Genomic DNA, 23,389 nt, shown 5'->3' on the forward strand with positions numbered 1-23,389 from the left:
AGCCGCCGCCCCCGCCACCAGGGACATGTCTAACCCCGGAGGCCGGAGGAACGGGCCCGTCAAGCTGCGCCTGACAGGTGAGGGGGGGCGGGCGGCGGGACCTTGGCCGGGGCGATCGCGGGGTGGGCGAGCCGGCGGGAGTGCCTGTGGCCTTGGGAAAGGCCAGGGTCGTATCTGTGGTGAGTTGGGGGTCGGGGCCGTGGGAAGGCCTAGTGCAAGGAGAATAATTGGAAAACAACTCGCTCTGGTTTGTAAATCCCTGAAAAAGCCAATGGAGACTCGGGGGGTCTTTTGTTGAGGGGAGGGGCAAACCGGTTGGAATTCCATGCGAATTTGAGGTGGAAAAGTCTTGGCCGAGGAGCCCGGCACTCGCTCTGGGCCTCGGGAAGCAGCCCTGGGCGGCTGCCCAGGTGGGGTCGTTGAGGGGATGAGTAGCCCCGGTGGCGGGGATTACTGAATCCGGTTGCTGACTGCGCGCAGTAAACACCCCTTAAAGATGGAGCGCTAACTGGAGAGGGGGTGTGTGTGTGTCTTCCTTGGTTGTTAACTTGAACACCCACATACGCCCGCGTGCAAAACCTTTCGTCTCTGCTGCCAGCAGAGCAGCCGGTGCCACACACCTTAAATGAACGCCTTCGGGAGGGAAGACGACTGAGGTTGACTCTTCCGGTGTGGCTGCCTGATCCGCCGACTCGGGCTCGTTGTACTCTTGTGTTTTGGAAGTGTTTGATTGTAGGTTAACTTGATTTGGGTTGTTCGTTGTAGGCCGCAGAACTTGTGTCTTACTTCTAACTCTAGACGTGCCTTAGAACACTTTTTGGAGGGAGTAAATTTCTAAGTATGTGACCTTACAAACTTTCAAGAGAACTTTCACACCCCCTGCCCTTTTTCCTTTTTCTAAAGATTGCCAATGGAAAAGAATGTCTGGAGGGCTTGCTCGACAGATAGAAGAATTCTCTTACAAAAAGTGTTCACGATACCCGGTGCTTTAAACCTTTTAACATTGCAGGTACATTGAGCTTCCAATGCCATTTTTGGTATTCTTACATGGACATGTTACCCTACTTTAAGGACAGAGTAGTTTTGGTTTGAGAAATATAAGTGAAGTCAGTGTAGTTATTCTAGTTTCACCATTAATAAATTATCCACGTTTATATTCCGATGTGTGGTGAGAAGGTTTTTCTTACAGGGTGTGTGTGCGTGTGTGTAAGAATAAACTGTAATTATGTTTGTCTGCGTTAGACTTTGAGATTTATATGGACTAATTTTGTAGTTATGTGCTTGTGTGTCATATCCCAGTCCACTGGCTGAACTTTCATGATAAAAACTTGCAGTGACTTTGGTATTTGAGAATTTAGCTTGAATGTATGTTGGCTACAATTTTAAAAATGTAAACTTTCACGACAGTTTTACTTTCCCTAGGGAAAATTTTGAGGAATCATTAACTGAGTGGTCTTAATGGAAAACCTGGATTGGAGGATGCCTCCCTGCCTCCCCCTCCTCCCACTCAGTTTGCTTGTTTTCTTAGGAGTCAATGGAAACCTTTATAAGGGATCTTTGTTGCTTTAGAGTTTATCTACTGCTGTTCCTCTTCTGGAGTCAGTCCAGTGTCTGTGATCATGGAAAGAACCTGTGACTCCAGGTGTGCAAAAAGCATCAGAAATAGGCTGTATCCATACTGAGAAAATGAGGGAGGGTTTTGATTTTCTGTAGATAAAATGAATTTGAGGTTTTTAGCAACTCAGTAGATGTTGAAGTATTTGTGGTTCCGTACTGTATAAAATAAATATTACAAAAATTCATGAATAAAATTTATTAGAAGGAAATATTATGCTTATATTTTTTTGAGGGGGGGAGCAGGAAATTGACAGAGATTTTGTATTTTAAGATTTTTCTGAGTAATTTTAAATTACTTATGTCTTGATTATTCCTGTTGTTTGTAAAAACAGTTTATGGTAGTCCCAATTTCTTAAAACCGTTGGGAATATATCTCTGAATAGTTTTCTCTTAAAATATGGCAATTGTAAAAAAAATCGCCCTCCCTTTTGTTCCCTATGGTCAATTCTCTTCGGTTTTATCAGGAAAATTAACATATATTTTTTCATTTTTGTTTATCATTTGCAAATTAGATGGTATAAGATTTTAACAAATAGGTCTCAAGAGCTGGATTCAATTAGCAGCTTTTTAGGACATAAACATTAAAGGCTTAGATGGAAAAGATTGTTTTGACTGACTGGATAAATGACAGGGCTGTGTTTGATGTGCATCCAGGAATTGGTCTGGAGCTGGTGCCCAACTTCTCAGTCCATCTTGAGAAGCCAAATAAAATATTTAACCTAGGCCTCGTTTTGTTAAAAAAAAAAAAAAAGCTGATTCTTTGTTAAGATCGTAAGAAATGTTTGGCATACTTTTAGACTAAGTGTTTAATAGTTAATTTAGATATGGGTTCCATAATAGAAGAGAAATCACTTTAAAAAAGTCAGATTCCACTGTAAATTTTTGATTTACAACATACTTGGACTATAAGATGCTTTAAAATTATTCATTTTTGCTTTATTTAAGTTAGTACCATACTAATATTTTAAATTTACAGAGTGTCTTTGAGTTCAAGGTGCTTTATGAACTGTAGTTAACTCAATTATATTTTTAACGTAGAGTTGCCGTTTTACTGAAAGGTGTAAACAGTTCTTTCATGGTGAGACAGACACACACGCGTGAACTGAAAGATTAAATATTTGAGCCATGGAATCTTTGCCCACAGTGGATATTAGATTTTTCCACATATTATTTATTCCTAAGACCACAAGCAACTAGTGAACTATTTGATATTTGTTGAAGGCAGGACTAATTTAACCCGAAATTTGAGGTTTCTCAGGCCCCTAGTGATTAAAAGCTGATGTGTTCCATCAGGCTATTTCTGTTTTTCATGACACATTAACACTTGATCATTAGAATGGGCTGTATGGGAAAGCTATTAACTTCAATTGGTGTTTCTAGAGAACATTGATTATAAAATGTAAAATTTGTATATGAATATCTGAGAAAAGCTTGTCTTACATTGATTTGGATAGGAAATAATAACCTTTGTATTTGATCATTGTTTATGAAAATCTAAAGGCTGGAAAAAGCAGTTTAGTTAAATTTCTAAGATTTTAAATTCTTAGATATGGAGAAATAACAGATTACTTCCCCAGAACATTTATTGCAGAAACCTTTTTGAATTTCAGTGTTTTTCTGTGCTGCGCCTCATGTTATTAATTTATAAAATCTTGGCAGTAATGAGATTAACCTTGTCTATAGCTAAAGGAACAGTAACTTTAAAATATCCATTTAGATATTCTAGTATCATAATATTGTTTCATTGCATATTTTAATCATTTAAAGCTTTAAAAATTGATTTTATCTCACAAGCTTCTAGGTAGGAGTGTGCCTGCACACCACAATGACTTATTCTAAGGCTGTTAGTGATTCGAATGTCCCCAGTTTGTTTTATTTTCTTCGTTTCTGAGAAGTAAGCCAATGTGGCTTAGCTCCTTCCTTTTCTCTTATCTATTCAACTCTGACCCTCTTCAGACTGGCAGTAGAACTTGGCTTAGGTGCTTCAAGTAGTTTGGTTTTCATTGGTTAGTGAAGTGTGTGGGTTTAATCATGGGTTCTATTTTTTCCTTGTTGGATGAACTATTATTATCACAAGATACATATTAGCATCTTGTTTATTTAGGTATGCTAGCATATATCTAAGGAGCCCTAACCAAAAGGTTGCCGGTTTGAGCCCACCGAATGGCTCCGTGGGAGAAAGACCAGGTGATCTGCTGCCATCAAGATTAAACCCACTGCCATCAATTTGGACTCATAGTGACCCTATAGGACAGAGTAGGACTGTTCCATAGGATTTCCAAGGCTGTAATCTTTATGGAAGCAGACTGCCACATCTTGATCTTCTATGGAACAGCTGGTGGATTGAACCAGTGACTTTTGGTTAGCAGCCGAGTGCTTTAACCACTGTGCTACAAGGGCTCTTTCCCATAAAGATTACAGCCTAGGAAACCCTATGGGACACAGTTCTCTTCTGCAAAGGTGGGATCACCGTTGAGTTGGAATCAACTGGATGGCAACTAACAACAACAACAGTGTATATCTAGTGTGTAATTTAGCATATTTAACATATAGTTCAATTTTCTGGGTAAATGAAGGGTCCATCTTGAGGCACACAAGATGATTAGGCACGCTTTTGATGAGAGTCTTTTAAAGATGTGATATGTCCTACTCTTTTCAAATAAACCATACTTAACAGTGTTTTATTTATGATTCAGTATCATTATAGATATAAATTATTGTGCTGTTGTAATATGTAGTATGAGGCTATCATTATGGCCTGTAGAGAGAACTATTTAACCCTGGGTATATGGTAGTAAGATTCCTGGGTGGTGGAAATGGTTTGCAGTTAGCTGCTAACCTAAAGATTGGTGGTTTGAACCCACACAGTGACCTCATAGAAGAAAGGCCTGGCAAACTGTTTCCATAAAGATTGTTGTTGTAGTGTGCTTGTTTGAGTTGATTTTGACTCATAGCAACTCTATAGGACAGACTAGAACTGCCCCCTTAGAAGTTTCCTAGGCTGTAATCTTTATGGAAGCAGATTGCTAGGTCTTTTCTTCCGTGGAGCTACTGGAGGGTTCGAAACTCTGACCTTTTGGTTAGCAGTGAGCACTTAACCATTGAGCCACCAGGGCTCCATAAAGGTTACAGCCAAGAAAACCCTATGGAGCAATTCTGCTCTGTAACATACAGGATCGCCATGAGTCAGAATCGATTTGATGACAATGGGTTAGGTTTTTTGGTTTATACGTTAGTAGGTTGTTTAACTTTGTTTTTTGCTGGTTTTCTGTCTTTGCCACCGTTTTTCTTTACTATTACTTTCTCTGTTCCAAGAATGCTGGACCCTTGAGATATATTGTTGTAATTAGTGAGTTACGTGTTTCCATATGAATACTTAGTAACTGCCAGGCCCTGTATTAAGTTTACATTTATTATCACTTTTAGTTCTCACAATAGCCCTGTGAGGTAAGGGAAACAGACTTGGAGAGGTTAAGTACATGTCTGTTTAGAAAGCCTGTTACAAGCCTATTAGAATTTGTGTGGAGGAAGATGAAATAAATTCTGTTCGTTTGGAATTACTCCTACCTCTTGAAATCCTTACTCATCTTTTAAGACTCAACTCAAGGATTATTCTTATCCCTAGAACATTCCCTGACCTGAGTTGATCTCTTTGTGACTGTACAAGACTCTTGCTTTAGCAAAGCGCTAACTCACTGAAGGACGTTTGTTCTCTCAAGGCTGTAAGCTCCATGAGGACAGGATCCTTGTTTTAGACATGGATTAAGAGATTTTTTTTTTTTTTTTTTGGCGTTTTGTTGAATGAATGCTGGAGAGCTATAAGTAGTTCTATATGTGTTCTCTATCGAGTTGCTATGAGTTGGAATCGACTCAGTGGTAGTGGGTTTGGTTTTTTTGGGATTATGAATAATACACTGAGTATGGATGGGAAGAGATGAGGTTAGATATATAGACAGGGACCAACCCATCTTGGATCTTGTTATATTTTGCCAAGAAGTTTGATTTTTTTTTCCCTAGGCTGTGAGAACCTTTGAAAGATTTTAAGCTTTGATGTATTTGCTGTTTAGAAACGTAATCTGTTTAGAAACATAAGACAATAGGGAGGATGGACTGGGATGGGAGCTGTGAAGACTGGTTTTAGGATAAGAGTATGCTACATTGTTTACATTTTTTTCTCATTTTAAAATTTATTTCCAAATAAATTATTTACCAATAATTGCTGTAAACACCTTGGTGCAGATAACTTTTTTTTTAAGGCTATTTCTGTAACAATAGTGCTATTCGATAAAAGGGTGTGGATTTTTTTTTAAAGTCTGTTGATGCATTTTCCCTCGATTGCTTCCTAAAAGGGTTATGCCTTCTTAGAGCAGCAGAGAATAGGTGTCCCTTTTTACTGTTCTATAATAAGCATTTGCTATTGTTTTTAAATTTTTTTTGGCTAATTTCATGGATATAGTATTTAAAAATTTGCTTGTGAAGGTGAATGTTTTCCTGTGTGTTTGCTAATTATGTATCTCTTTATATATATATATTTGCATATGTACATATATTCTCTCTCCTTGTTGATTTGTTTGGTCTCACAGTAGTAGTAACCTGTTACAGCCTTACTGTTTTCCTTATTGATCGGCCTGAGATTTAAAAAGGTATTAACCTGTTGTCATATTTGCTACAAATATTTTCCTGGTCTATTATTGCCTTTTAATTTTGACCATTTTTGGACATGCAGAAATTTGTTATTTTAGAAGTTAAAACTATCCAATTTTTCTTTTCCTTTTCCCATTCTATACTTAGGAAAGCCTTCTTCAAGAGGCTTGATAAATAATTATGTTTTATGTTAGTGTTTTTAATTAGTTTTAAAAGATTATTCCCCCAAATTGCTGTTTAGTTGTCTTATTATTTATTAGCCAGTTTCTTCTTTCCACACTGATGTGATGACTTTTTAGTATATTAATTCAGTTATAGTAGTGTCAGATCTGTTACTTGTTCTATAGTGCCGTAAGGAGGCCTTGTGGTGCAGTGCTTAAGCACTTGGCTGCTAACCAAAAGGTCAGTGGTTCAAACACACCAGCCACTTGGTGGGAGAAAGATGTGGCAATCTGCTTCGATAAAGATCTTCAGCCTTAGAAACCCTATGGAGCAGTTCTTCTTTGTCCAATAGGGTCAACTATGAATCAGAATTAACTCGATGGCAACGGGATAGTGCCACACTATTTTCATTGTTGCAGCTTTATAATTTAATATTTTCATTGTGCCAGAAATAGTTTTTGCTATTTTTGCTTCCTCTTCCACATAAATATTAAACTTGTTAAGTTTAAAAAGAAATTTCACTGGGATTAAGATTAAAATTGCATTACATTGAGAGAAGGAGGCATTTATATAATTTTCCCAACTAGAAGCTATGTTTTTACATTTATTTAAAATGTTGCCTCAAATTGATTCAGGGTAGTTTTCTTCCTGTGTTTTAATTCTGGCTAATTTATACTTGTGACATTTTAATTGTGTTTTCTAATTTATTATTGCTCATATTTAGGAAAGCAGAAATATGTATATTTTTTATATTTCTGCAGTTTTGCTGAGTACTAGGCCTAGTAGTGTTTCACTTCATGCTGGTTTTCTAGGTGTCAATATTTAGCATGACAGTTGAATGTTAACATTAAAAAATTTTATTTTCTCTTGGTCTTTTTTCATTTAGGAATTTTATGTTGATTTGTTTTAGAATAGCTTCTGAAGACACTGACCAGTTTTTAAAAACCACATTTGATATGGTATTAAAAAGTATCAAAATATATATTAAATTTGATTTGCAGTTTGATTTCTCGCTAAAAATTGACAGCGGGGGAGTGTGCTGTCACATTATATGGATTGCAACTAATGTCACATAACAACATACGTATAAATTTTTGTATGAGAAATTAACTTAAGCTGTAAACTTTCACCTAAAGCACAATAAAAAAATAAAATCAACCCTTCACCTGCTGGCCTGCTCTGGCCTAGCCCTTGCCAGCCTGACCTCACTGCTGTAAAGAGATCTCTGTTCTCCAAGATAGTTAGTTCAGATGACCTTGGCAGGTCTTTCCCACCTGAGATATTCTGCAGTTCAGGCCTGCGGCCGTTACATAGTCCTCTAGACTGTGCTAAGGATGGCCTAGACTGTGCTTAGAATGGCCTCCCTTATAAAGTGACACTTGTGTGACACACAACTGAAGGAATTGAGTGGCAATCTACCTAGAGGAAGAGAGGTCCAGGCAGGAAGAGGAAGTACAGTGACCCTTTAGTGATGAGAGCAGTTGAATGTCTTTCCCCACATATTTATTGGTTGTTTCTGTTTATTTATTTTGGAACTGCCAGTTCATGTTCTCTGCTCTTTTTTCTTTCTAAAGGGCCCATATCCTTTTCATTTTGATTTATAAGAACTAACTTTATATTAAGCCTTATCGGTCATTTGTATTACACATATTAAAAATAGTTTGTCATTTGTTTTTATTTTGCTTATGGTAGTTTTTGCTCTGTAGAATTTTTTTTTAACTACCGGAACATCGTGCCAATTTATTTCAGATACAACAGCAATGTTAAAAAAAAATGACAGCAGACATAAAGCTTAAGTTTTTAAATAAATTTTAATGATGATTTATAGTAGATAGGAATTACTACATAGATGATTGCCAAAGGGCATTTCTTTCTTCCCAGAAAATTTTCTTGTGCCACTTCATAGCCAGTCTCCTTCCCTCATCCGTAGTCCTTGGCAACCATTAATCTGCATTCTGTCAGTGTAATTTTGCCTTTTCTAGAATTTAATGTAAATGAAAGTATACAATATGTATTTAGTCTTTGGCGTCAGACTTCTTTTACTTAGCATAATGCTTTTGAGATCCATCCATGTTGTGTATCGGTAATTTGTTCATTTTTATTCCCGAGGATTATTCCATTATATGCATATACCACAATTGTTTATCCGTTCACAAATATCCATGGATATTTGGGTCAGTTCTAGTTTTTGGCTAAAATGAGTAAAGCTGCTTTGAACATTTGAGTACATGTCTTTTTGTGAACATGTTTTTGTTTCTCAAACGACTAAGGGTGGGGTTGTTGGGTCATATGGTTAAGTGTGTGTTTAACTAAAAAAAAAAAAAAAAAATCTGCCAAACTGTTTTTCAAAGTGGTTGTATCGTTTTGCCTTTCCACCAGCAATGTATGAGAGTTCCAGTTGCTCCCATCCTTGTAAACACGTGTTATTGTCAGTCTTTGATTTTAGTCATTCTAATTGGTATGTAGAGATAGTTTGTTGTACCTTTAATTTTCATTTCCATAATGAACTATGATGTTATGCTTATTTGTCATCCATGTATCTTTGATGAGTATCTGTTTAAATATTTTGCCCATAATTTAAAAAATTGGGTTGTTTGCTTATTATTGAGTTTGGAGAATTTTTTATGTATTCTGAATTCAAATCCTTAATCGGATGTGTGTTTTGCAAATATTTCTCGTAGTTTGTGGCTTTGTTTTTTCCATTTTCACAATGGTGTCTTTCAAAGAGCAAAAGTTTTTAATTTTGATGAAGTGCAGTTTATAAATTTTTCTTATATGGTTCATGCTTTTCATGTCCTATCTAAGGAATTTTCCCCTAACCCAAAGTTGCAAAGATTTTCTTCTGTATTATTTATTGTTTTAACTCTTTACATTTAGTTCTGTGATCCTTTTAAAGATAGTTTTATATTATGTGAGGTAAGGGCCATGGTTCCTTTTTTTTTTTTTTTTTTTTTAATCATATGGATATCAATTTTCCCAGCATTATTTGGTAAAAATGCTTTTGTTTCTTCCATTGAATTGTCTTGGCACTTTGGCAGAAAATCAGTTGACCATATCTATGTCAATTGACCATATTAAGAAATTTGGAAGACAGCTACCTGGCCAGCTGACTGGAAGAGATACATATTTGTACCCATTCCAAAGAAAGATGATCCAACAGAATGCGGAAATTATTGAACAATATCATTAATATCACACACAAGTAAAGTTTTGTTGAAGAACATTCAAAAGCAGTTACAGCAGTACATCTACAGGGAACTGCCAGAAATTCAAGCTGAATTCTGAAGAGGCTGTGGAGCAAGGAATATCACTGCTGATGTCAGATGGATCTTGGCTGAAAGCAGAGAATACCAGAAGTTTACCTGTGTTTTATGGACTATGCAAAGGCATTCGACTGTGTGAATCATAACAAATTATGGAAAACTTCATGAAAAATGGGAATTCCAGAACACTTAATTGTGCTCATGAGGAACCTGTACATAGACCAAGAGGCAGTTGTTCAAACAGAAAAAAGGGTTACTTCGTAGTTTAAAGTCAAGAAAGGTGTGTGTCAGGGTTGTATCTTTTCACCATACTTATTTGGTCTGTATGCTGAACAAATAATCCGAGAAGCTGGAGTATATGAAGAAGAATGCGGCAGCAGAATTGGACATCAACAACCTGTGTTATGCAGATGATACAACCTTGCTTGCTGAAAGTGAAGAGGACTTGAAGCATGTACTGATGAAGATCAAAGACCACAGCCTTCAGTGTGGATTACACCTCAGCATAAAGAAAACAAGAACCCTCACAACTGGACCAATAAGTAACATCATGATAAATGGAGAAAATGTTGAAGCTGTAAAGGATTTCATTCTACTTGGATCCACAGTCAACACCCGTAGAAGCAGCAGTCAAATCAAACGACACATTGCATTGGACAAATCTTCTGCAAAAGACCTCTTTAAAGTGTTAAAAAGCAAAGATATCACTTTGAGGACTAAGGTGCGCCTGACCCAAGCCTTGGTGTTTTCAATTACCTCGTGCATGAGAAAGCTGGACTATGAATAAGAAAGGCTGAAGAAGAAGTCATGCCTTTGAATTATGATGTTGGTGAAGAATATTGAATATACCATGGACTGCCAGAAGACCAAACAAATCTGTCTTGGAAGAAGCATAGCCACTGTGCTCCTTAGGGGCAAGGATGGCGGAACTTTGTCTCACATACTTAGGATGTGTTAGACGGACATCATGCTTGGTAAAGTAGAGGGTCAGCGAAAAAAAGGAAGACCCTCGACAAGATGGATTGACACAGTGGCTGCAGCAATGGGCTTAAGCATAACAACGATTGCGAGGATGGCACAGAACCAGGAAGTGTTTTGTTCTGTTGCACATAGTGTCGCTATGGGTTGGAATCGACTCGACAGTACCTAACAACAGCAATGTAGTTTTCTTTCTGGATTATCTAGTCTCTTCCCTTTATCTGTAAGTCTGTCCTTTTATAAATGTGTCTTTTATAATATCTCACTGTCTTGACTAGTATAGCTTTAAAATAAGTCTTGGTTTGAAAAAAAATTTCACTGGCATTATGATTAAAATTAAATTACATTGGGAAAAGGACACATTTATGTATATAGTTTTCCCAACTAGGAGCTACGTTTTTACATTTATTTAAGGTGTTGCCCATATTGATCAGGATAGTTTTCTTCCTATGTTTTAAAAGCCTTTCATAAACATTTTGATAAAAGCAGTTTAATAAGTATAATTGAGCCTTTGATTTAGGGTCTCGTAATGCTTTAGAGCCATTATTTCATTTATTCAATGAACAAGTTATTTAGCAAGTCCTTGACATGTGCAGACATCGATAATTTTGTTATATAATACCATGAATGGAGATACAAGAAATCAGATTGGGTCCAAGATATATAACCCCTATATTTTTTATTTTCAAAATTTCTGTTATGGACTTCTGATTTTTATTCTTCTAATGAAAATCGATTCTAACAAACAATGACTTAACAAGGTTTGCCTGTTTACCAGATATCAACCCCCTCAAATATTTTTTGGAAAAAGATGGGATAGAAGGAAGAAACATGTCTAAAACTATGACCACAGAGAAAACAGGATGTAATTGTGTTAAATGTGAGTTGGATTTATAGTTATTTCTTCTTTTTGCTTGTATTATTTCATATAATGAGCTTGTATTTTTTTCTATATTAAGACAAAAGAAAGGAAGAAAGATAATTTTATTAAAATCTAAGCAGACCTTTTTTTGGCCACAGTGCATTTCTGGAAACTGTCACAAAGCAGATATCCATAAAGTAGATCTTATTTTCTGTGTTGTGGAAAGAGTATAGAACTTGGAAGCAGAAAATTTAGGTTCAAATCATAGCCCTGCCACTTACAAGCTTTGTGTCTTTAAGCAAATCATTTATTTTCTCTGTGCCTGTGCTTCTAGTTAAAATTCATGCTGGACAAGAAATGAATACATATGTGAAAAATACAGTTTAAGTTATAAAATGTTATGTAAATTTTGTCATTTTTAGCCAAAGATTGTATTTTAAAGAAGTTAGTCATAAGCAATTAATATGCTATGTTTTATAGGAGCACGTACAACCTTAATGATTAGGTACTGATTTAAATGATTTCGTATTTTATAAAGCAGGCATAAATGTCTTGTATACGTTGGGGTATCGAAGTATCATAAAGTACTGGTATGAAGAATAAAATGTAATTAGCTGCTGACACAGTGGCTGCAACAATGTGCTCAAACATGGCAATGATTGTAAGGATGGCAGAGGACCGGGCAATGTTTTGTTCTGTTGTACATAAGGTTGCTGTGAATTGGGGCCGACTTGACGGCACCTAACAACATGGTTAAAGTGCTTGGCTGCTAACTGAAAGGTCGACGGTTCGAACCCACCAGCTTCTCCGCAGGAGAAAAGACCTGGCAATCTGCTCCTGTAAAGATTACAGCCTAGAAAACCCTATGGGACAGTTCTGCTCTATTATATAGATATGAGTCGGAATCGACTTGATGGCACTCAATAGCAGCAACAACAAAATAATTAAAAAAATGTATTTTAAGATAATATAGCGAACATTTAGACAATTAACTGTACTCTACTTCCACTGTATTTTTGGTCAGAAATTTGAGGAACTTTGGATGGCTTAGAATTTTGAGGGTGGTGATAGGGGAACAGTTTGGATCTGAGTCTTTATTAGTTGATACATTTCCCTGTAGCCTGTTGGCACTTTCAAAAATAGCCTGTAGTTTCACCTCTTGCCAATAGATGGGGATATTTCTGTAAAGGTACATGTCTAGAGTGAGTAAAGGCCTGGAAAAATGAATCCCGAAGTCTAAATAAATGTAGTTGGAATAAATGGAGTTGGAGAATTAGACACTGAAAAGTGACTCTGGCTTCTAATGAAAATTCCATACTTGTATAAGCTTTCTTATATGAACTCATACTGTGTGTTATAGGCACAAATACAAAAATTCTTTTTACATTTATTAGAATTACAAACATTAGTAAGTAATTCTACTTTTATTTTTGTTATGGTCTTATGCCATTAGGCTTTAAATATAATTTCTTCTTCTAGTGAAGAAGAAAATTTATCGATTGATTAGATGGATTATTTAGACTCACATGAATTTAATACTCTAAGTTTGATAGAGGTATTTTTAGGTTGAACTTTCAGAATTTTGTAAAGGAAGAAGGATAGAAATTTTTTTTTTAATTTAAGAAAAATAGAATGGCATTTGATACTTTCATAATACCATGCTGTCATGGACTGAACTGTGTCACCTGGAAATGTGTGTCAACTTGGCTAGGCCACGATCCCCAGTATTGTGTGTTTGTACTCCATTTTGTAATCGGATGTAATTTTCCTGTGTTGTATATCCTAACCTCTGTGATGTTAATGAGGCAGGATTAGAGGTGGCTATGTTAATGAAGCAGGACACAATCAACAAGACTAGGTTGTATTTTGAGTCAATCTCTTTTGAGATATAAAAGATAGAATTGAGCAGAGAGGAGAGGGACCTCCTATCACCAAGAAAGAAGAGCCAGGAGCAGAGTGTGCCCTTTGGACCCAGGGTCCTTGAGCTGAGATGCTCCTAGACCAGGGGAAGATTGATGACAAGGACTTCCCCCTGGCAGAGAGAGAAAGCCTTCCCCTGGAGCTGGCACCCTGAATTTGGACTTCTAGCCTTCTAAACTGTGAGAGAATAAATTTGTTTGTTAAAGCCATCCATTTGTGATATTTCTGTTATAGCAGCAGTAGATAAGTAAGACACATGCCTAGCACAGTACTTGGTACATAGTACATTCTCAATAAATATTTGTGAATTAAAGAATGGTTAGTGAAATTGAGAAAAGCTTACATGGTCTTAAGAAACTCATTTTAGGAGCCTTGGTGGCGCAGTGGTTAAGAAACTCATTTTAAACAAATAATGGGATCAGCTTGATAATAGTCAGTTGTAAAGGTATAGGACTGAAGTGTTCATTTGTTAATATTTGACTTATGAATTCTTTTACCATAGTCTACTGTGATAAATGCTGTTATTGTATCTTAGCAAAATAAAGATCAATCTGATGTTCCCTGGGGGGAGAAAAATCTGTTTCTGGAGTGTCACCTAAGAAAATTCATATATATAGGTAGTCTGTCAATGTTAGGAAGATAATTTAAATTTTTTCAGAGCGCTCCAGTTTTTTTTTTTTTAATTGTGGTAAAAAAAAAATATAACAAACATTTGCCAATTCAATAATTTTTACATGTACAATTCAGTGACACTGATTACAATCATCATGTTATGCAACTATTACCACTATTCTTTTTCTAAATTATTACACGGCCATTCATAGAAACTTAGGGCTTCCTAACCAATGACTCCCTCCTTCCCTCCCCTTGGTAACCACTAATAAGTTTTTGTCTCTTTACATTTTCCTGTTTCATATAAGTGGAACTGTGCAATATTTGTCCTTTTGTGGCTGATTTATTTCACTCAGCATAATGGTTTCAAGGTTCATCCATATTGTAGCACGTATCAGGACTTATTTATCTTTGTTGTTAAGTGCCATTCTGTTGTTCTGACTTACAGCGACCCTGTGTACAACAGAATGAAACACTGCTTGTCCTGTGCCATGCTTACAATCATTGTTATGTTGGAGCCCAGTGTTGTAGCCATTGTGTCAGTCCGTATCGTTGAGGGTCTTCCCCTTTTTCACTGACCCTCTGCATTAACAAGCATGATGTCCTTCTTCAGGGATTGGTCTCTCCTGATAATATGTCCAAAGTACATGAGATGAAGTCTCGCCATCTTTGCTTCTAAGGAGCATTCTGGATATACTTCTTCTAAGACAGATTTGTTTGTTCTTCTGGCAGTCCTTGGTATATTCAGTATTCTTCAACATCATAATTCAAAGGCATGAATTCTTAGGCCTTCCTTATCGATTGTCCAGGTTTCACATGCATATGAGGTGTTTGAAAATTCCATGGCTTGGGTCAGGCACACCTTAGTCCTCAAAGTGATATCTTTGCTTTTTCACACTTTAAAGAGGTCTTTTGCAGCAGATTTGTCTAATGCAATGTGTCATTTGATTTCTTGACTGCTGCTTCCATGGGCATTGATTGTGGATCCAAGTAAAATGAAATCCTTTACAGCTTCAGTATTTTCTCTGTTTATCATGATGCTACTTATTGGTCCAGTTGTGAGGATTTTTGTTTTCCTTAATGCTTGAGGGGTAATCCATACTGAAGGCTGTCGTCTTTGATCCTCATCAGTAAGTGCTTCAGGTCCTCTTCACTTTCAGCAAGCAAGGTTGTGTCTTCTGCATCAGGTTGTTAATGTCCAATTCTGATGCTGCATTCTTCTCCATATATTCCAGCTTCTCACATTATTTGCTTAGCATACAGATTGAATAAGTATGGTGAAAGGATACAATCCTTATGCATGCTTTCCTTTACTTTAAACCACAAAGTATCCCTTTTTTCTGTTTGAATGACTGCCTTTTGGTCTATGTACAGGTTCCTCAAGAGCACAGTTAAGTGTCCTGGAATTCCTGTTTTTCACAGCATTATCCATAGTTTGTTAAGATTCACACAGTCGAATGCCCTTGCGTAGTCAATAAAACACAGGTAAACATCCTTCTGGTTTTCTTTGCTTTCAGCCAAGATCCATCTGACATCAGCAATGATATCCCTTGTTCCACATCCTCTTCTGAATCTGGCATGAACTTCTGCCAGTTCCCTGTTGATGTATTTCTGCAACCACTTTAGAATTTTCTTCAGCAAAATTTTACTTGTGTGTGATATTTACGATATTGTTTGATAATTTCCGCGTTATATTGGATCACCTTTCTTTCAAATGGGTACAGATATGGATTTCTTCCAGTTGGTTGGTCAGGAAGCTGTCGTCCAAATTTCTTGGCATAGACGAATGAGCACCTACCTCCAGCCCTGTATTTGTTGGTTGAAACATCTCAGTTGGTACTGTCAATTCCTGGTGCCTTGTTTTTCGTCATTCCCTTCAGCACAGCTTGGACTTCTTTCTTCAGTACTATTGATTCTTGATCATATGCTACCTCCTGAAATGGTTGAACGTCAAGCAGTTCTATTTGATATAGTGACTCTGTATTCATTCCATCTTCTTTAGATGCTTCCTGTGTCATTCGGTATTTTGCCTATAGAATCGTTCAGTGTTGCAACTTGAGGCTTGAATTTTTTCTTCAGTTCTTTCAGCTTGAGAAATGCTGAGCATGGTCTTCCCTTTTTGTTTCCTAACTCCACATCTTTGCACATTTCATTGTAATATTTAACTTTGTCTTCTCAATCCACCCTTTGAAATCTTCTGTTCGGCTCATCATTTCTTCCATTCGCTTTAGCTACTCTATGTTCAAGAGCAAGTTTGAGAGTCTCTTGTGACATCTATTTTGGTCTTTTCTTTCTTTCCTGTCTTTAATGACTCTTGTTTTCTACATGTATGATGTCCTTGATGTCATTCTACAACTTGTCTTCGGTCATTAGTGTTCAGTGCATCAAATCTGTTCTTGAGATGGTCTCCAAATTCAGGTGGGATAGTACTGAAGATTGTATTTTGGCTCTTGTGGACTCGCTCTAATTTTCTTCAGCTTGAACTTGAACTTGTAAAGGGGCGATTCATGGTCTATTCCGCACTTGGCCTCTGGCCTTGTTCTGACTGATGATGTTGAACTTCTTCATCATCTCTTTCCACAGATGTAGTCAATTTGATTCCTTTGTTTTCCGTCTGGTGAGGTCCACGTGTATAGTCCGCATTTATGTTGTTGAAAGTCTTGCAAAATTCTATCATGCGATTTCCGGTGTCATTTTTCTCACCAAGGCCATATTTTCCAACTACCAATCCTTCGTTGTTTCCAACTTTCACATTCCAATCACCAGTAATTATCAATACACCTTGATTGCATGTTTGATCAATTTCAGACTGCAGAAATTGGTAAAATACTCCAGTTTCCTCATGTTTAACATTAGTGGTTGGTGCATAAATTTGAAAGATAGGCTTATTAACTGGTCTTCCTTAGGCATGTGGATATTATCCTATCATTGACATAGTTGTACTTCAGGATAGATCTTGAAATGTTCTTTTTGATGATAAATGTGATGCCATTCTGCTTCAGTTTGTCATTCGTGGCATAGTAGACCATATGATTGTCTGATTCGGAATGGCCAATACCAGTCCATTTCAGCTCACTAATGCCTAGGATATTGATCTTTGTGCAGTGCATTACATTTTTGACAAGTTCCAATTTTCCTAGGTTCATACTTTGTACATTCCATGTTCTGATTATTAATGGATGTTTGCAGCTGTTTCTTTTCATTTTGAGTTGTGCCATGTGAGCAAATGAAGTTTCCGGAAGTTTGACTCCATCCACGTCATTAAGGTCGACTCTACTTTGAGGAGGCAGTTTTCCCCCAGTCGTATTTTGAGTGTCTTCTAACCTGAGGGTCTCATCTTCTGGCACTATACCAGACAGTGTTCCACTGCTATTCATAATGTTTTCACTGGCCAGTTGTTTTCAGAAGTAGACTGCCAGGTCCTTCTTCCTAATCTGTCTTTGTCTGGAAGCTCCGCTGAAACCTGTCTACCAGGGTTGACTCTATTGGTATTTGAAATACTGGTGACATAGGTTCCGGCATCACAGCAACACGCAAGCCACCACAGTACAAAAAAAATGAGAGATGCATGAGGTATTTATCTTTATGACTGAGTAATATTCCATTGTATTTGTACACAGGTAGTCCTGGACTTACGACGGGGCTCCGTTCCGATGTCGTAAGTCAGTTCTGACGTAAGTGAATACCTCTTTTTTTTTTTCTTCTTTTTTTTAGTTTTCATTATTATCGCTTTTTATTATCAGTACTTTTATAAATCTGATCTTTGTCTTTGGGGGTTGGAAACATTACATAAACTTACAGATATATTTTAATACGTATGTACATAAAAAAACACACAAATCATGAAAATTTACTCCCATGATGAAGAAGAGTTGGGCAACGTTGGCATGTTGTCAGTTGCAGTAATAACTCCACTTGTGGAAGATTCTGGATCATCTGGATTATCTCTGGGAATGGAGATAGCGTTTCTCATCAGTAAGTTAGTGTGACCTATCTGTAATGGTCCTTTTCTTTTTTTCTTCATATATTTCATGGTAACATCGCTGCTTCCCAAATCTGCCTATTGACTTTAGTAAAACGATCAGCATTTGAGTTCATGTCTTCAAGCAGCTGAAGTCTCTGATTTAATTTAGAAAACACTTCAGCTAATTCTTTCACTGTAAAATTTTTTGACATCTACCTTTTTTCCTAATTTTTTTCTTCTTCAGCATTTGTTTCCTCTCCAGAATCCACTAAGCCCAGATTTGTCAGTTCCCCTTCTTTGTGATCTGTGAGCTGTTCCACAGATGGTCATAAGTGTGGTTCGTCGTAATTTGAGTATGTCATAAATTGGGGATTACTTGTACCACATTTTGTTTACCCATTCATCTGTTGATGGACATTTAGGTTGTTTCCACCTAGTGCTACAGTTTTAAAATGCTTTCTCATTTAATTACTATTCAGATCCTGTCTTTCAAAATACTTGCAGGCATTTTGAACCAGTTAAAGTGGAATTTTCAGTGACAGTGAAAATTCCAGTGGATTTTTTTAAAATCTTACAAAGAGAATGGTAAAAATTTTTTGAGGCGAACAATCTATACAACTATTCTAGTATTTTGGAAATAAGGATGAATGTACCAAAAGTCCTTTGTAATAAAATTGGAGTCCTTATATCTCTTAGTTTCCTATTTCCTAATTGTTTTGAATTTTTCTTTTTTAGCTTAGGTAGTAAACCGATCTTTTTATTACTTTAACATGGGGTTGATGATGATATTTCAGGTTTCTTCTGATTTCCAGTTAATGCTTAAGTCCGTTTTCTCTAGCCAGAAGGAGGATGTGAAATGGTGATGAAATGTGTTTATATTTACATATTCATTTAGTGAACATTTGTTGAGAGTCTTATATGCACTTAACACTGAGTTTAAACTTGTTACTGTCGGGTAAGCTCTGGAATTTCAAGAAGAGTTCAGGACCCTGACCTTGCTTTCAGGGAAGTTGCAAAGTAAACAAAGTGACAAGACTTGAGAGATTATATAACCTAGTAGTCAGTGTTAGAGTTAGTGGTACACACAGTAAGTGCTGAAGTAACTGGGTGAAATGAAGGAATGAAAGCTCATGGATATTTTTAAGTGGGTGCAGCTTCCAACTTCTAAAATTGATCAGCCTTTCATACTTTCTTCTTTTCACTTTACAAAGGGAAGGTATACCTCTCAATGTTTACAAATAGTACATTGACCTGTGGAGAGAAACCTTCCAGGGTACCAACGAGACAAATCAAAATATTGGCGAGGGTGTTGAGAAAAGCAGTGGGTAAAATCTTTTCATAGATCAAGTGGTATCCAGTACTTTATTTTCAACAAAATTGAAGGACCTGATCAAATTGTTGGCTAATCATTAAAAATAATTTTTTTCCTTTTTTTTTTAATTGATGTAATTAAATGAAGTTTACATTTCAAGTTAGTCTCCCATACAGAATTTTTCTTTTTTTTTAACATACATTGTTATGAGACCCCAACCGCTCACCCCATTCTGCGACAGCCCGCTCCTCCCCTCCGCCCCTGATTCTCCATGAACATTCAACCAGCTCCTAACTCTCTCTGCCTTCCCCTCTCACCTCTGGACAGAAGCCGCCCCTTTGGTCTCTTATATCTACTTGTCTAAGAGGCACATTCTTCACGAGTGTCAAAATAGAGAAATCAAATACATGTCATTATTTTCCAAAAAATTAAAAACAAAAATCGTGATTATTTTGATTTTTTTGGCATATAACTCAAAGAATTTAATGGCATTGCTATAACCTCCTTTCATTCCCATCTTATTTATGTGAATGTTTTCTTAGTGCTTACATTTATAAACATGAAAAATAGGAATAGAATTTGTGCTGAACCCTGAATCATTCCAGCAATAAGTAATATTCACTCATAGATACGTGAACTTAGTTGAAAATTAGAAAACCCCATCCATCTCATTAAGAGATGCATTTCCATTCTTCCTCTTTATCCTAGTCCTCCCTTCTTCTCCTTCCTCTCTTTTGTCCCCTCTCCTCCTCTTCTCCTCTTGTTCCTCATAACTGGTTAGTTCTAATCAGGATCTAAAACATCTATAGATTGTATTGAGTGGATATGTCTCTTAAATCTCTTTAATCTGGGCTTTTAAACTACGTTCCCCCCTTTTTTTCCTTTGAATTTTCTTTTTCTTCAGATTTATGTATTATAGAAACCAGATCATATGTTCTGTGGCATTCCCTACTTTCTGGCTTTTGTTGATTGCCTTCTGTGTTTCTCTGTACCTTGTGTTTCACGGAAACAGGTACTTAGAGGCATGATCTGATTCTGGTTGTTGGTTTTTTTTTGATGAGAATACTTCATGGTGTGCTTCCATAAAAAGGTATAAATGTCTGCTTGTTTATTGTTATGATATTAGTGGTCATTGATCTTTGCCTAGATTCATTATTTTATTAGATGTTTGTAAAATGTTATTCATTTATCAGCTAGGCTACTTCTAGAGAGAAACTTCCTCACCAATTGTTTGGTTACTCTGAAGTACAGTTTGTACAAGGACAGCAGGTTAAATACTTATTTCTTTTCCTTTTTGAAACAGTTTTCACAATAACGAGTTGGCTTCCAAGCATCCTCCAAAGGTGACCAATTTTTTTGAACTCATGGTTTCTAACATATTTCATTTAGTTTAATCCATTGCAGTTATCATTCTGTTGATGCACAAATTGCCCTGCCGTTGGCCGGTGGGAGTCTCTTCAAGTTGGCTCCTGAGTTCTTTTGACAGGAGTCCGATAATCTTTGATAGCTTCTCTGCTTTCTGGTTTAACAAGATATTCCAGGCTTATCTCATTTTCTTCCCCAGATCTCAAATCAGCCATTTTTTCCAGGAAGCTCTGGTTCCTTTTTGTGGGAAATGGTATTTGGAGACTATAATCTGACGCTGAAGGCAACAGGGAGCCAGTGAAGAATATAATGAGATTAACATTTTAGATAGAGCTCTTTAGAGATAGTATAGATACATTGTTGTTGTTGTGTGCTCTCGAGTGGAGTCTGACTCACAGCGACCCTATATGGCAGAGTAAAACTGCCCCATACAGTTTCCTAGGCTTTGAATTATGGTATTGGAAAAGAATATTGAATATACCATGGACTGCCAGAGGAATGAACAAATCTGTCCTGGAATAAGTACAACTAGAATGCTCTTTAGAAGAAGGATGGCGAGACTTGTCCCATGTACTTTGGACATGTTATCAGGAGGGACTAGTCCCTGAAGAAGGTCGTCATACTTGGTAAAGTAGAGGGTCAGTGAAAGAGAGGAAGACTTTCAGCGAGATAGATTGACAACAATGGCTGCAACGATGGGCTCAAGCATAGCAGTGATTGTGAGGATGGTGCAGGACTGGGCAGTGTTTTGTTCTGTAGTACGTAGGGTCACTATGAGTTGAAACTGATTTGACGTTACCTAACAACAACAATCTTTATGGAAGGAGCCCTGGTGGGATAGCGGTTAAGCCCTTGGCTGAAAACTGAAAGGTTGGTGCTTTGAATCCACCAGCTACTCTGCGGGAGAAAGATGTGGCAGTCTGCTTCCGTAAAGATTGTTGTTGTCGTTAGATGCTGTTGAGTCGATTCCAACTCATAGCGACCCTATGTACAACAGAACGAAACACTACCCAGTCTTGCACCATCCTCACACTCGATGTTATGCTTGAGCCCATTGTTGCAGCCACTATGTCAGTCTATCTCATTGAGAATCTTCCTCTTTTTCACTGAACCTCTACTTTACCAAGCATAATGTCCTTCTCCAGGGACTGATCCCTGCTGATAACATGTCCAAAGTGTGTGAGACCCCTCCTGATAACATGTTCAAAGTGTGTGAGATGTAGCCTTGCCATCCTTCTAAGGAGTATTCTGGTTGTACTTCTTCTAAGACAGATTTGTTAGTTCTTTTGGCAGTCCATGGTATATTCAGTATTCTTTGCCAACACAACAATTCAAAGGCATCAATTCTTCTGGTCTTCCTTATTCATCATCCAGCTTTCACACACACGTGAGACACTTGAAAACACCATGGCTTGAGTCAGGCGCACCTGAGTCTTCAAGGTGACGTCTTTGGTTTTGAACACTTTAAAAAGAGGTCTTTTGCAGCACATTTGCCCAGTGCAATGTGTCTTTAGATTTCCTGACTGCTGCTTCCATGGGTGTTGATTGTGGATTCAAGTAAAACAAAATCCTTTGAAACTTCAGTCTTTTCTCTGTTTATCATGATATTGCTTATTGGTCTGGTTATGAGGATTTTTGTTTTCTGTTGATGTAATCCTTACTGAAGGCTGTAGTCTTTGATCTTCATCAGTTAGTGCTTCAAGTCCTCTTCACTTTCAGCTAGCAAGCTTGTGTCATCTATGTAACGCAGGTTGTTAATGAGTCTTCCTCCAATCCTCATGCTGCATACTTCGTATAGTCCAGCCTCTTGGACTGTTTGCTCAGCATACACGTTGAATAAGTATGGTGAAAGGATACAACCCTGATGCACACCTTTCCTGACTTTAAACCACTCAGTATCCCCTTGTTCTGTTCAAACAACTGCCCCTTAATCTATGTACAGGTTCCTCATGAGCACAATTAAGTGTTCTGGAATTCTCATTCTTCACGATGTGATCCATAATTTGTTATGATCCACATAATCGAATGCCTTTGCATAGTCCATAAAACACAGGTAAACGTCTTTCTGGTATTCTCTGCTTTCAGCAATAATCCATCTGGCATCAGCAACGATATCCCTGGTTCCACGTCCTCTTCTGAATCCTGCTTGAATTTCTGGCAGTTTCCTGTCAATGTACTGCTGCAGCCACTTTTGAATGATCTTCAGCAAAATTTTACTTGCGTATGATATTGTTCGATAATTTCCGCATTCTGCTGGATCACCTTTCTTCGGAATAGGCATTAATATGGATCTCTTCCGGTCAGTTGGCCAGGTAGCTGTCTTCCAAATTTATTGGCGTAGAGAGTGAGCACTTCCACTGCTGCATCTGTTTGTTGAAACATCTCAGTTGGTATTCCGTCACTTCCTGGAGCCTTGTTTTTCGCCAGTGCCTTCAGTGCAAGTTGGACTTCATCCTCCAGTATCATCGGTTCGTGATCATATGCTACCTCCTGAAATGGTTGAACGTCAACCAATTCTTTTGGTATAGTAACTCTGTGTATTCCTTCCGTATTTATTTATTGATTGATTGATTGTACTTCAGGTGAAGGCTTACAGAACAAATAGTTTCTCAAGAAACAGAAGTACACATGTTGTTTTATGACATTGGTTAACAACCCCACAACATATCAACCCTCTAACTTCTCAACCT

The 23,389-nt window shown here is 37.3% G+C and overlaps 1 protein-coding gene across 2 annotated transcripts in view; it reads left to right on the forward strand.

Annotated features, from left to right (window-relative positions):
* Positions 1 to 23,389, forward strand: part of SMURF2 (SMAD specific E3 ubiquitin protein ligase 2) — a 111,988-nt gene continuing 88,599 nt past the window's right edge. The window contains exon 1 of one of the 2 annotated variants that reach the window (XM_004374210.2): positions 1 to 77. In XM_004374210.2, the coding sequence (XP_004374267.1) occupies positions 26 to 77 (52 nt within the window). In that variant the 5' untranslated portion in view covers positions 1 to 25. Of the gene's footprint in view, positions 78 to 17,992; positions 18,034 to 23,389 lie in introns of those variants that run through there. The other variant, XM_023729326.1, reaches the window with a different exon arrangement.

Source organism: Trichechus manatus, unplaced genomic scaffold (genome assembly GCF_000243295.1).
Source record: "Trichechus manatus latirostris isolate Lorelei unplaced genomic scaffold, TriManLat1.0 scaffold00028, whole genome shotgun sequence".
Classification (NCBI taxonomy): domain Eukaryota; kingdom Metazoa; phylum Chordata; class Mammalia; order Sirenia; family Trichechidae; genus Trichechus; species Trichechus manatus.